We start from the raw sequence: 12,399 nt of genomic DNA, 5'->3' as shown, positions 1-12,399 counted from the left end.
TATGCTTAACATAAATGGAGAAGTTGAAGTGCATTCACCATTGCAGTATTCTTTCGCTATGCTCTGAAGCCCACAGTGTAGACTGGGACATTTTCCTTCTCAGTCAAGTTAACCCTCTTTCTATTTTCTCCTTTTTCCTGGATTACAGGGTCCCAGACCCTTGGCCTCAGGAACCCTTTGAGGGGGCTCCTAACTTTAGGGACAACAAGAAGTAGTACTGAAGTCATGGTGCCAACGGGCTCCTCTTATAGCCAAGTGTAGTGACATCAGGTAGGGGATCTGCCTGCTCCAGGAGGAGAGAAAGCATTCTGTTGTAGTTGGGCTGGCCAAGAGCTTCCACAGCAGGAAATCCCACAAGGTAGGACTGCAACAGTGAATACATTCGAACATCTACATTTGTGGTAAGTACACATAACTGTAATTTGTTTAATTAGTTTTTAGTATGTCTGTTTACTTAAAGCAGTTCTGTTGTACAAGTATCCTATTAGTTTTACTTTATCAGTTTTCAAGGAGAGGTTTGTGTCAGAGATGCTGCTTGCCCTTTTTCTTAACATTTTCACCTAAAGAGGTTTTGAGGCCCTCAGTTTTTCCTTTGTGACTCCAAATTTAAGGTAACAAGGAAGTTTTAATCCAGATAAAATTCACTGGGCATTCAAGAAAAAGGGGGACAAAACTTGATATCTGTCACAAAAAGTGGTGGCACATCTAAATAACTGATATATTTCCTGTCTAGGAAAAGAATGAGGAGTTTCTCACTAGTGTCTGCTGCCATCTTTCATTTTGGATCCCCTGGGGGCATGCTGGTTTCTGTTACTGGATTGCACATCATAGCAAAAACTTGTGTGAAGTTCAACGGTTTATGATTTTTAAAGTAAAGTGGTTCTATTCCATAACAGTGTTAAGTTCCATTGTTGTTGAGCTCTAGTGTTGCCTTTTTGTAGTGGTAGCTTGGTGCTGTGTTACTTGGATGCCATTCGTGACATTCTGTAGCTGTATGTCAATCTCTGTGCAATGCTCAACTCACTCTGCTTCAGTGTATGCATGTGTTTTTTGTGATATTTTGCATATTTTACTCTGGTATTTTGTATTTTTTACCACTATCAGTTTTGCTTTAGTGGACTTGCGTCATGGCTGCTAATTGTCCTTTACTTCAGCCCACCAACTTATTAATTAATAAAATTGTACTCTATGTTCCTACTGTCTATGTAGCAATTAAACAGTCAGGAGTAATTAACTCAAAAGGTCTTTGCTTTTTCCTAGTAAGTAGTATACTGATCTACACTGTTTTATGTAGAGTTGGGAAGCATTGACATGCTTTTTGTTTTGCAGGCACAATCTGCTGTTTCTGGGCCAGTTGGCACAGATTTCAAACCTTTGAACAGTACACCCACAGCATCCACGGAATCTTTAAAACCCACATTCCCAGCTTATATCCAGTCTACTGTTTCAACTACAAGCACAACAAACAGCGTAGTTCCAAAGTCTGTCATTCCTGTCACGAGTAAGCCTGGCACCCTTAGTATAGCTAGTGCAACTAGTAAGTTGATCCATCCCGATGAGGATATATCACTGGTGAGTCAAAATATTTTTATCTATACTTTACTGTTTAAAGGCTGAGTGATTTACTAGGTAGGAAGGTGTCTACATTACATGCAGGTAAAGTCCCTATTTAGAAATTATGTGAAACCATATATGTTTTCTTCTGCAGTTTAACTTCACTGTTACGTAAGTTACATTGAGTTAACTTATTGGTTTCTTTCAATTACTGTTTTGCCTTTCTTAGGAGGAAAGACGGTCTCAAATGACAAAGTACCAACGTAACATACCTCGACAAGGACATCCGTCTTTGGGTGCTCTCCCTGGTACAACTGTTGGGGGTATGATGCCACCACAGCAAGGAATGCCCCCTCAGCAGCCGGGGATGAGACCTGCTATACCTCCACATGGTAAGTTAACTTTTTCACTTAGACTTCATGTTGTAGCTATATAATCTTTCTGTTGAGCTTCAGCTTTGTACAGTTTTCATTATCTGCAGAGTATGACTGAGACCGTTACGGAATTTACATTTTTAGAATTTGACTCTTCAAATCAGTATTGGCACCATACTAAACATAAGATTTCAGAAACTACTTAATTCATATTAGCACTCATAGCTCATATCATGCATTACCCAGGCCTTCCTGCATTCTTTGTCTTGGTTGGGTATACAGAGAGAGAGAGAGAACGAGGCATGCATCAGAAACCTGCAGTAAGTGCAACACTGTTTTTCAAGTGGGACATGGAAGCCTCTACATGTTTCAGATACCTCTCGCAGGGAGCCTGAAGTCAAGGGGGAAACTACCATTTAGAGCTCCATAGGCTTTGCTGATAGAAGACAAGGACAAACTGTTTTTGGCCCCAGTGCGCAGGACACACTTGCTAGAGATCATTAAGCCAAAAAAGGCTTCTGTCCCTTTTGCTGCATGTCATCTGGTGTGTTAAGCTAGGGGGAGATGTGTTTTGTGTTAGTGATGTCTTAGAGCTGTGGGTGTCTGAATTAGAAGGTGGACTGCTGTCTCTGGCTAAGTCTTGTGAATTAGAACTTGTATTGGTGTAGTGACCCTAAATTAATATTTGTGGATGTAGTGAGTATGCTCTCAGCTATACTCTTCATTGCAAGGTTTGTTGCTGCAGTAGCATTCATAATGCTTGTGAATTATCTGCAAGGGATCTTTGTCTGCCTTGATATGTACTTTTTGTGAAAATCTTTTTGAGAAGGGGCTTGCTTTTGTGCTGAGGATGTTAGGTTCATACTAGGCTATCTGCCCTGAGGCAATTATAAGCCTAGCCCGATTCTGTATTGCTTTACACCACCCCTTGATTTGAGTATACTGTGTGCCCTTTAAGGTTTAGTTTACTGTGCCTCTGTCTAATAGTGACACGGGAGTAATCTCTGGGACAAACCTACGATCCCCCATCCACCTATCGAGATTCTTCTTGAAGAGATTCAGTGAGGTGCTCTGCCTCACATGAACTGGAATTCTATTCCAGAGCGAAGGGAGCCTCTGGGTTATGAACCTGTCCCTCCAGCAAGTTCTGTTTATTTCTGTGCTGAGGTTCAAGTCCCTCGAGCGTGTGGCTCTAAGGGATTTAGATTTACTGAGGTGGAGCATGTCCATTAATTCTGGATTTGACATAGCTTTGTATGTCAGGCATAGATCGCCTCGAAGTAGGTGGTATGCAACTGAGTAGAGCTGGAGTTTTTTTAACCGAGCAGCATATGGCATCTGTTTGAGACCGTTGATCCTCTTGGTGAGATACTTTTGGGGTCTTTCTAATTGCTGCAGGTGTTGGGTAAGGTACATCCCAAAAGGGGCATTGTATTCTATGATGGGCCTGATGAGGGATGAATAAAAGGGGCACGATTACCTCTCTTGATCTAGATGTGAAACCCTTCGTGATGAGGTGGGCTATGTAGAAGGTCTTTCTAACCACTTTGGCAATGTGGTTTTCAAAGGAGAGATTGCCATCAACTTGGGTCCCCAGGTCCCTAATAACTTTCTCTGTACTTAATGGGTTTCCGCCTATGTGGTAATTTGTGGGCACATTGTTTTTGCCAAAGGGTATGACTATACATTTTTTGGCGTTTAGCTTTAGACCATGGCGCTGGCACCAGTTATCTGTCTCTGTGAGACCTTTTTGAAGGATGTTTGTGTCAGCTGGAGAGTTGATTATGGCGCCCAGTTTGCAGTCGTCTGCGAACTTGGTGAACCATAGTCCTCCCACGTTTGCCTGTACCTCGGAAAAGTATATACCAAACAAGAGTGGTCCCAGGACAGAACCCTGTGGGACGCCACTTGTGACTGGTTTCGAGTCTGACATGGCTCCAGCAACTCTCACTCTGTGGGTTCTGCCTTTGAGCCAGTTTGCGACCCATCTTGTGACATAGGGGTTTATATTTAAGCTGGATAGCTTATCTATGATGCCCGAGTGTGGTATTGTGTCAAATGCCTTTGCAAGGTCCAGATAGGCTGTGTGGACTACCTTCCTTTCATCTATGGCTTTGGTGACTGTTTCGAAGAAGTCAGCCAGGTTCAAAAGGCAGGATCTGCCCTTGACAAAGCCAAACTGGGTAGGATCTAGTGTCTGTAGGTCCCCAATGTCTTTGTTTATGAGCTCCATGATCCTCTCCATAGCCTTGCAGACTAAGCTAGTCAGGCTTATGGGGCGATAGTTTCCAGGGTCCGTAGAGGCTCCACCTTTGTGGAGTGGGACCACTGTTGCTATACGCCATTCTGTGGGCACATATCCTGTAGTGAGGCTGAGATTGTATAGCTGTTTTATTTGAGGGATTAGTTCCTCTTGGAGTTCATGTAGGATGCAACCTGGGACGCCATCTGATCCCATGGAAGCAGTGTTTTTTGCTTTGAAGAGGGCAGCCTTCACCTGAGCATCAGAGATGTTTGGGAGGCAGCCCTCTGCTGGGATAGATACTTGCTCTTTTGGGGAAGGGGTGGAGAAGTTTGCACTGAACCTGTCTGCCAGGATATTGGCGATGTCTGTGGGTTCAGTGTATTTTTTGTCGTTTAGAATCAACTCAGAACAAGTCTGGGAGTTGCATCCCAGGTTTCTAAAATAACTGAAAAAAGCCTTATGATTGTCTTTGGTGTCCTGTGCAATTTTTCTCTCGAAGCTGGCCTTGGAGGATTTTATGAGGTATCGTAATTTTTTGCTAGTACTGATCAGAGATGCTTTCCCTATTAGGGATTTTGCTCTATCATGTAGTAGTAGCTTCCTCCTTCTGTTGTACAGTTTATTTATGGCAGGGGTCCACCAGACTGGATGCCTGCCTTTGGATGATTGGGTCTTGGTTTTGTTTGGGATAGCATGATCCATGCATTCCTGGAGATGTCCGTAGAATGCGTTTATATAGGATTCTGCAGTTTGGGCCGTAGTTTTCACTGGCCCTGGGGCCTTGAAGGATTCCACTTCAGTTTTGAGAAGTGAGAAGTTTGCTTTTGAGAAGTTTTTCCACTGGTTTTCTGGGCTGGGGGTGGGGTCGGGATGTAGACATCCAGTGAGATTAATTTATGGTCTGATCTTACCAATGAGGGATATACTTCTGGTGTGGAGCATAGAGTCCCCATGTTGGTAATGATCAGGTCTAGTATGTTGTCCCCTCTTGTGGCAGTGGTGACTTAGTTGTTCCATAGCATTTGAGTTTATAATTTCCAGGAACCTTTGGGCTAAGGTGCTGGGGCTTGAGTAGTGCTCCCAGTTAATGTTTGGGTAGTTGAAGTCGCCCAATATAATGGTGTTCAGAGAGATCTTCATGTTCTCCAATGATTTCAGGAAAGCAGAGTGGGATTCCTGACTTTCAGAGGGTGGTCTGTAGGATGCTATAAACTGAAAAGCAGTCTTGCCCACTGTTAGTTGCACATGGATGGTCTCCGATACTTTGTGCAATGCCACTAACCCGGAGGTGTGGATATCCTTGATAAATATGGAAACTCCCCCTCCTTTTGTAGTTCGGTCCGGGTTTTGGGGCCGAAAAGCATGATATGAGGTATAGCCTGGTAGTGCTGGGGTGCTCTCTGGAGCCTTGAACCAGGTTTCTGTCACTGCACAGATATCGATGTTCTCCATACTGAGGAGAGCTTGAGTCGTGCATCTTGAGGTTAAGACTTCTGGCTTAGCAGCATTACCCTTAGTTTCTTGTTCCTTGTGCTGTCTATGGGGTGGGTTTGACTTTTGAGCCTTGCCTAAAAAGGCACTATGGGGTGGCAAGAGCCTTTGCCAATATCCAAAGCCCACTGGTGACAGGTGCAAGCCGTCCCTAGCGACAACGTGGCTTGTCGAGCATGTCATCCCAGGCTGACAGACACTGGATCCCCTTTGAATGACACCAAAATTTTAGCCAATTGTTAAAATCGATCATTTTGTCTTTGTACTGTGGCATCATTCTAGGTGAGGGTAAGATGCTGCTCAAGGTCAGGGTCATACCAGCCTGGGCTACATGATCAGAGAGCTCCTCTATGTCTCTTTTCATGTAGTCCAGGGAGGTACGTCTCAGGTCATTCACACCAGCATGTGCAATGACTGAGTCATATTTGTATTTGCTTTGGAGTGACCAGGATGCTTGTTGGAAGAAGGAATGCAGCTTGAGTCTATCTTCACCCCACCCCACACGCACACACACACATGCACACAGTGATAGTAATCTGCCTGTCATTTTCATCTAAACTGCTTCCAGAGCTCTGTGGTATGTATCCATATTTAAACTTTTTGTAAATATATGCAATTTGTCGTATTAGAGGTTTTTGAGACATTGACATCCCAAAAAATGTAGCCAGCAAGTGCACCCTTGTGAGACGTATTCCACCAAGGGGTTCTCCTCAAGTACTTTATTTCTGTATTGTGAATACTGCACTTCTGAAGAAGGGAAAAAAAACTATCTACAAATTTAGGACTTCCACGAAGTTTGAAAAATTCCTGACCTTAGGCCAGGGAGCATCCATATCTTTTTCCTTAGCAAAACCTTCTAGTGGTTCTAGCAAACATAAAATGAAGTACCACCATGAAATGTATAAATCCTAAAAAGTTAGCAGATGTTCATCATTGTGTCACTGTTTCACTGGCCTAAGCTGTGTGAGTTATATCCAGCCCAGAATATGACAACCAGCCAGCTTGCAAAGCTTAGGATCACCTTCCATGCTCCCTAATTGCTGAACCACTTGAGAGTGGTAGTGCTGTCTTCCCTACAAGCTTCCAGTAAATACTTCAGTTAGTCTATCTCTAAGGCTGGGCAGGTAAACATCCTGTAGGGAGAATACCTTTCACTTTACCAGTTTTTGTGAATAAACATTTTAAATTCTTACTAAGGGCTAGGACTGCTATTTTTAGTGTCTGTTGCTTAACTTAAAAAAAAATTTTTTTTTTTTTGAGAGATTTTACTTTTCTGTCAGAAATTATAAATGTGAGAGTGTTCAATCTCGCCTTTGTTCTTACACATGGGTTCGGAGCCGATCCTCGGCTCCGTGCCGGCCGACTGCAAGCTCTGCATCGAGAAGAAGCTCGAGGACATCTAATACCCACAATCCCCCTCTGCCTTTACCTCAGATCTAGTTTGCCGCTGCTGCATACGCATCGCTGGAGGCTAGCTCGAGGCTTTTTACAGATAAGAATTTATCTATTCTGTTTAAATTTTCAAAAACTTCTTTAAAATCTAGCAATTAAAGTTAGAGTACGGTGTGTGAGTGGATTAGAATTCTCGGTACCTTAGATTAGTTTAACTTAGTTTAACTAACGGGTATAGAGTTTTTCGGGGCCTACCACCCCTACTTGTATCACTTTTTGACTAAAAATTTGTTGTAGTCTTGCTTTCTTAAGCAATTGACAATCGGACTTTCAATTACCGGATTTGACATTGTTACTGGAATTGACTATTACTGGACTGGGCTGTCTCTTTCTCTTGCCATTATGTCTGAGAAAATAAAATCTGGCTTCAAACGTTGTCAGTGTGGCCAAAAGATGTCGGTCACAGACAACCACAGTTCCTGTGTCTACTGTCTTGGCCCTCTCCACTTACAAGAGGACTGCTCTATTTGTCACTCTTTTAGTGGGAGGGTCATGACAGATAGGCGCAGGAAACTGATGGATAGAGGATTGTTGAAACCCTCTTTCCAGGAGGCTCTGGATGCTTCAGACCAGGCATCCAAGTCTTCGAAGGGGTCGAAGGCGTCGGAGCCAAAGTCATCGGCTCCGAGCTCTTCGGGTCTAGTTAGATCACCGGTTCCACAGACTTCGGGGCCGAGTGTTCAACTGTTGGCAGTTTAGCCTCGAGTCTTGGAACCGGTGACGGAGCTCCCTCCACCGACTCTGCTGAGGTCGGCTCCGTCTTCGATCCCTTCGACTCGTTCTTCTAGGCCCCTTTCCGACACCGATGTGGACCGTGTGGTGCAGAAACTGATGGAGCATACGGCCCTATCCAAGCTTATCTCGGTCTCCTCTCAGTTGATGTTGAGACTTGAAGGCCTGTCACTATCTCCATCTGTTCCTCCTCCGAGACCTGTCCAGTCTTCGGAGCCGGAAGAAGCTGAACTGATGATTGTGGAGCCCTCGGTGCCAGAACAGTCTTTTTCTCGGTCGGCACCGTTCACATCGACTCCATCCAATCCGGTACTGGAGTCTCGGGGCCGAAGATCCGTCCTTGGTTCCGGGACCGAGAGTCGGACCGATGTTTCGGTACCGACGCTCCCTCTCGGGGCCTCGGCACGGATCGACTCGGTTCCGTCCTCGGGGTCGGTGCCTTCGGCTCCTGTTTCGGGGATTCTTCCCATTTCTTCGGAACCGGGAGATACCTCGACTCTGGACCCGGGGGCCTTCGACCTCATGAGGAAGGTGTTGTCTACCCAGACAACCACATCAGCAGGTACAGCTTCTCCTCCCCACAAAGGACCGTTATCCTCCTCTGCACCCACGGCCACGCCCAAGCGTCGGGCACCAGTGTCTCAGCCACCCCTGGAGGGTGTCCCCTCTTCCTCGGAGGCTTCTTCGGATGCTCCCCACGAAGAAGTCCCTAGGAAAAGACTGTGTAAGAGGAGACACTTGGATTCTCCACAAGAATCCTTGACATCTGATACTGACTTAGATGAGTCAGAAGGGTCCCCTAAGTCACCTTCAGAGGATGTCTCCTTTTCTGACATCTTGGAGATCCTAAAACAGAGAGGTGACTGGCAAGCCCTCCCCCCTTCTGAGGATGGGTCAGTTTTGCTGAAGGCATTTGGTGCCCGTCCTTCCTCCTCCTGGGTCACTCCGCCCTTTGATGAGTTAATGGAATTAATTGCTCGAAGGGCGTGGGAGACTCCTGACACGGTGGAACAGTCCCTAGGAAGCCAAATAAGTACATCACGGCACCACAGGACAAAGCTTACCTCACCAAAGGAGTTCCAGTAGACGCCATGGTGGTGGCAGCGCCACGAAAAGGAGATGTCGGAGTCTTCCTCATCTGTCCATCCGCCTAACAAAGACTCTAGGACCATGGACAGATACGGAAGCGCATTTTCAGTTCAGCGGCTTTCTATGCGTTCCTGAACTATTTGACTCATTTTACATGTTTACAGAGGGATCTAGTCAAAGAGTTGGGAGATACCCTCCAGGGTACTACAGATGCCGCTGTCTCAGAGAAAGTTACAGCGCATCTCAACACCCTTACGTCCATTGTAAACTCGTCCATGAGGCTGATATCCTATGCAGCCGAAGGATCGAGTAGGGCAGCGGCTTCAGCGATTGCTCTTCGTAGGCAATCCTGGATGCGCTTATGTTCGCTTATGAAGCCTTCAAGTCTTCCTTTACTAACGCCCCATTTGACGGAGCCACACTTTTTGGCCCTAAAGTAAAGGAGACCCTTACCCGGTGTGAACAGGAGGGAAAGACACTGTCTGCTGTCGGAGTCCGTTTTTCCACCCCTTCCAGACCGTACCCCAAAGGGCAACGTGGTGGGAAAATGTGGTTTCAAAAACCCCAAGGATCTTTCCCAAACACACAGGGTGATGCCCCCTCTAGAGGCAGAGGGGGGGCAGAGGTGGAAGACGCCCTGGCGGCAGAGGGGGTCCGCAAAACCAAGGTGACAGGGATAATCTCCCTGGCAAACCTTTTCAGCACTCCTGAGAGGAGGCCCGACTGTCCTGCTCTGGAGGCAGTCGGGGTCGCTAGCTTTATACCCTCAGGCCTGGCAAAATCTTTCTTCAGACAATTGGGTAAAAGCATTGTTACCAGAGGTTACAAAATCCCATTTCTATCCACACCCATTCCAAAGAAAACTCCCAGATGTACCACCCCATCTGCGAGACCCAGCAGCTACAGAAATTTCAAAGCTGCTAGAAAAAGAGTCATCCAACCAGTCCCAGCGGACCAAATAGGATTCGAACTTACTCAAGGTTCTTTTAGTTCCAAAGAAAACAGGGGACTGGAGGCCGATTCTGGACCTAAGCCATCTCAACACCTTTGTCAAGAAGGAAAAGTTCCGAATGGTCACGCTTCAATCGATCCTTCCATTCTTACGGAAGGACGACTGGATGTGCTCGATAGATCTGAAGGACGCATACTACCACATCAAAATGGCCAGGGCGTCCAGGGATCATTTGCGCTTCGGCTGGGAGCCAGTCACTATCAGTTTCGAGCCCTGCCCTTTGGTCTGACTACAGCCCCCAGGGTCTTCACCAAATGCATGGCAGTGGTAGCGTCTCATCTGAGGTGCCTAGGATTCCAGGTGTTTCCGTATCTGGACGACTGGCTCATGTCTGCCACCACCAGGCGTCAACTGATACAAGCCAGGGATTACACCCTACAACTTTGTACACACCTTGGCATTTCAGTAAATTTCAAAATCGTTGCTACAGCCATCACAGCATATCTTATTCATAGGAGCGAATTAGATACGTCAGTTCTAAAACTTCCTACAGAAAGAATAGTAGCACTTCAATTCAACATTTCCTTCTACTGTTGTCCAGAAAGTCCCCAGCAAAAATTGTTCTGAAAGTTTTGGGTCTCATGGCAGCTTCCCTCATTGCGATACCATTGGGAAGACTGCACATGAGAGTGCTACAATGGCTTCTGTTTGCACAATGGTCATTCCAACAACTTCCACTGACTCACGAAATATTGATAACGAAAACATGCAAATCACACCTAATGTGGTGGTTACAGACTTGCAACCTATCCAGCGGAAGACCATTTGTGCTACCCGCACAGCGGCGATAACCACGGACGCTTCCCTGATAGGGTGGGGGGGCATCTTTCAGGGACAGACAGTCCAAGGCGAATGGACCAATCTGGAGTACAATCTGCACATCAATGTTCTGGAGTTGAGGGCAGTGTTTTTGGCGTTGCAACACTTTGCTCCCCTTCTTCCTCCAGGGACCATTGCAGTTCAGACAGACAACATGTCCGTAGTCTGGTACATAAACAAGCAAGGGGGAACCAGGTCTTACCAACTATGCAGAGAGGCCATGAGAATTTGGCAATGGGCAGAGTCCACCGGTCGCTTTCTGATCGCAACGCACATCCCGGGGTCATCCAACGCCATAGCCGACAGGCTGAGCAGGGCAATACTATTGCCTCACGAGTGGTCCCTCAAACAGTCAGTTGCGAAGGATTTTTCGCAAATGGGGCCAGCCTACCTGCGATCTGTTTGCCTCCAATGAACGCCAAATGCAGGAGCTACTTTGCCCTATTACCCTCCAGGGAAGTCCCCAGGGACGCTGGTGCACGATTGGCCCCGGTCTCCTATATGCTTTTCCCCATTTCCCTGATTGCAAAGTTTCTACAGAAAGCCAACAACCTTCAGAGGACTATTATTCTCATTGCCCGTTCTGGCCTCGTCAAATTTGGTTCCCCTTTCTATTGCATCACCGCATTCGGGACCTTGGATGCTGGACCCAGAGCCAGATCTACTGACTCACTCGTCAGGAGTTCCTCACCCATCTCTAGAATCTCTCCATCTAGCAGCTTGGCTGCTCCGCTTCCTTTTTAGCCAGGTCGGTTCCCTTACATCGCGGTTCAAGATATTTTAGTAGCTTCTCATAAAGTTTCCACTACAAAGACTTACACCAGTAAGTGGAAACGTTTGTCTTCTGGGCGGAGTCACATCATTTGGACCCTGTTACAGCTCCGTTAAACAAGGTTTTAGAGTTCTTGACTGAATTATTTCATGAAGGAGCTTCCCCGGCTACTTTAAGAGTACAGTTAGCTGCCATTTCTAACTATCATGTAGAAGAATGTGGTGCCTATTATGGCTCACAGACTTTGTAAAGCCTCTTTAAAAGGTTCTTTTCATATCAGACCACCAGTCAGAAGTCCGACATCACCGTGGAATTTAAACTTGTTGCTCTCTAAATTGATGTTGCCACCCTTTGAACCAGCTTCAAGTTGCACATTGAAATTTTTGTCATGGAAAACATTATTTCTAGTGGCCATTACATCTGCTAGACGAGTGTCTGAGCTTCAGGCCCTTTCAGTCAAACATCCTTATTTAATATTTCATTCTGACAGAGTATCCCTACGCACTAATCCATCCTTTCTTCCCAAAGTTTGTTCTTCTAGTAATATTAATCAGTCCATTGAATTACCCACCTTCTTTAAAACCACTCTAATAAATTGGAGTATATGTTGCACAAACTGGACGTCCATAGACAACTCAGATTTTATTTGGATAGAACAAAAGATCACAGGAAATCTGATCAACTATTTGTAGCTTTTGCTGACAGCAGAAAGGGTCTTGCAGTTACGAAACTAACTCTTTCTAAATGGCTAACTGACTGTATCACATATGTTTATGAAGCCTCTGACCAAACATTATCAGCAAAACCCAGAGGACATTCTACCAGATCAGTGTCTACATCTTTGGCTCACGCAGCTCGC

The 12,399-nt window shown here is 45.7% G+C and overlaps 1 protein-coding gene across 1 annotated transcript in view; it reads left to right on the top strand.

The window, feature by feature from the left end:
* Positions 1–12,399, top strand: part of ZNF207 (zinc finger protein 207) — an 821,234-nt gene that overhangs the window by 664,923 nt on the left and 143,912 nt on the right. The window contains exons 8-9 of the mRNA XM_044070823.1: positions 1,330–1,572; positions 1,784–1,946. Of these exons, the coding sequence (XP_043926758.1) occupies positions 1,330–1,572; positions 1,784–1,946 (406 nt within the window). The remainder of the gene's footprint in view (positions 1–1,329; positions 1,573–1,783; positions 1,947–12,399) is intronic.

The sequence above is a fragment of the Protopterus annectens genome, chromosome 4.part1, assembly GCF_019279795.1.
Source record: "Protopterus annectens isolate FY-2018-M chromosome 4.part1, PAN1.0, whole genome shotgun sequence".
Classification (NCBI taxonomy): Eukaryota; Metazoa; Chordata; order Ceratodontiformes; family Protopteridae; genus Protopterus; species Protopterus annectens.
This window is presented reverse-complemented; position numbering and strand designations above follow the sequence as displayed.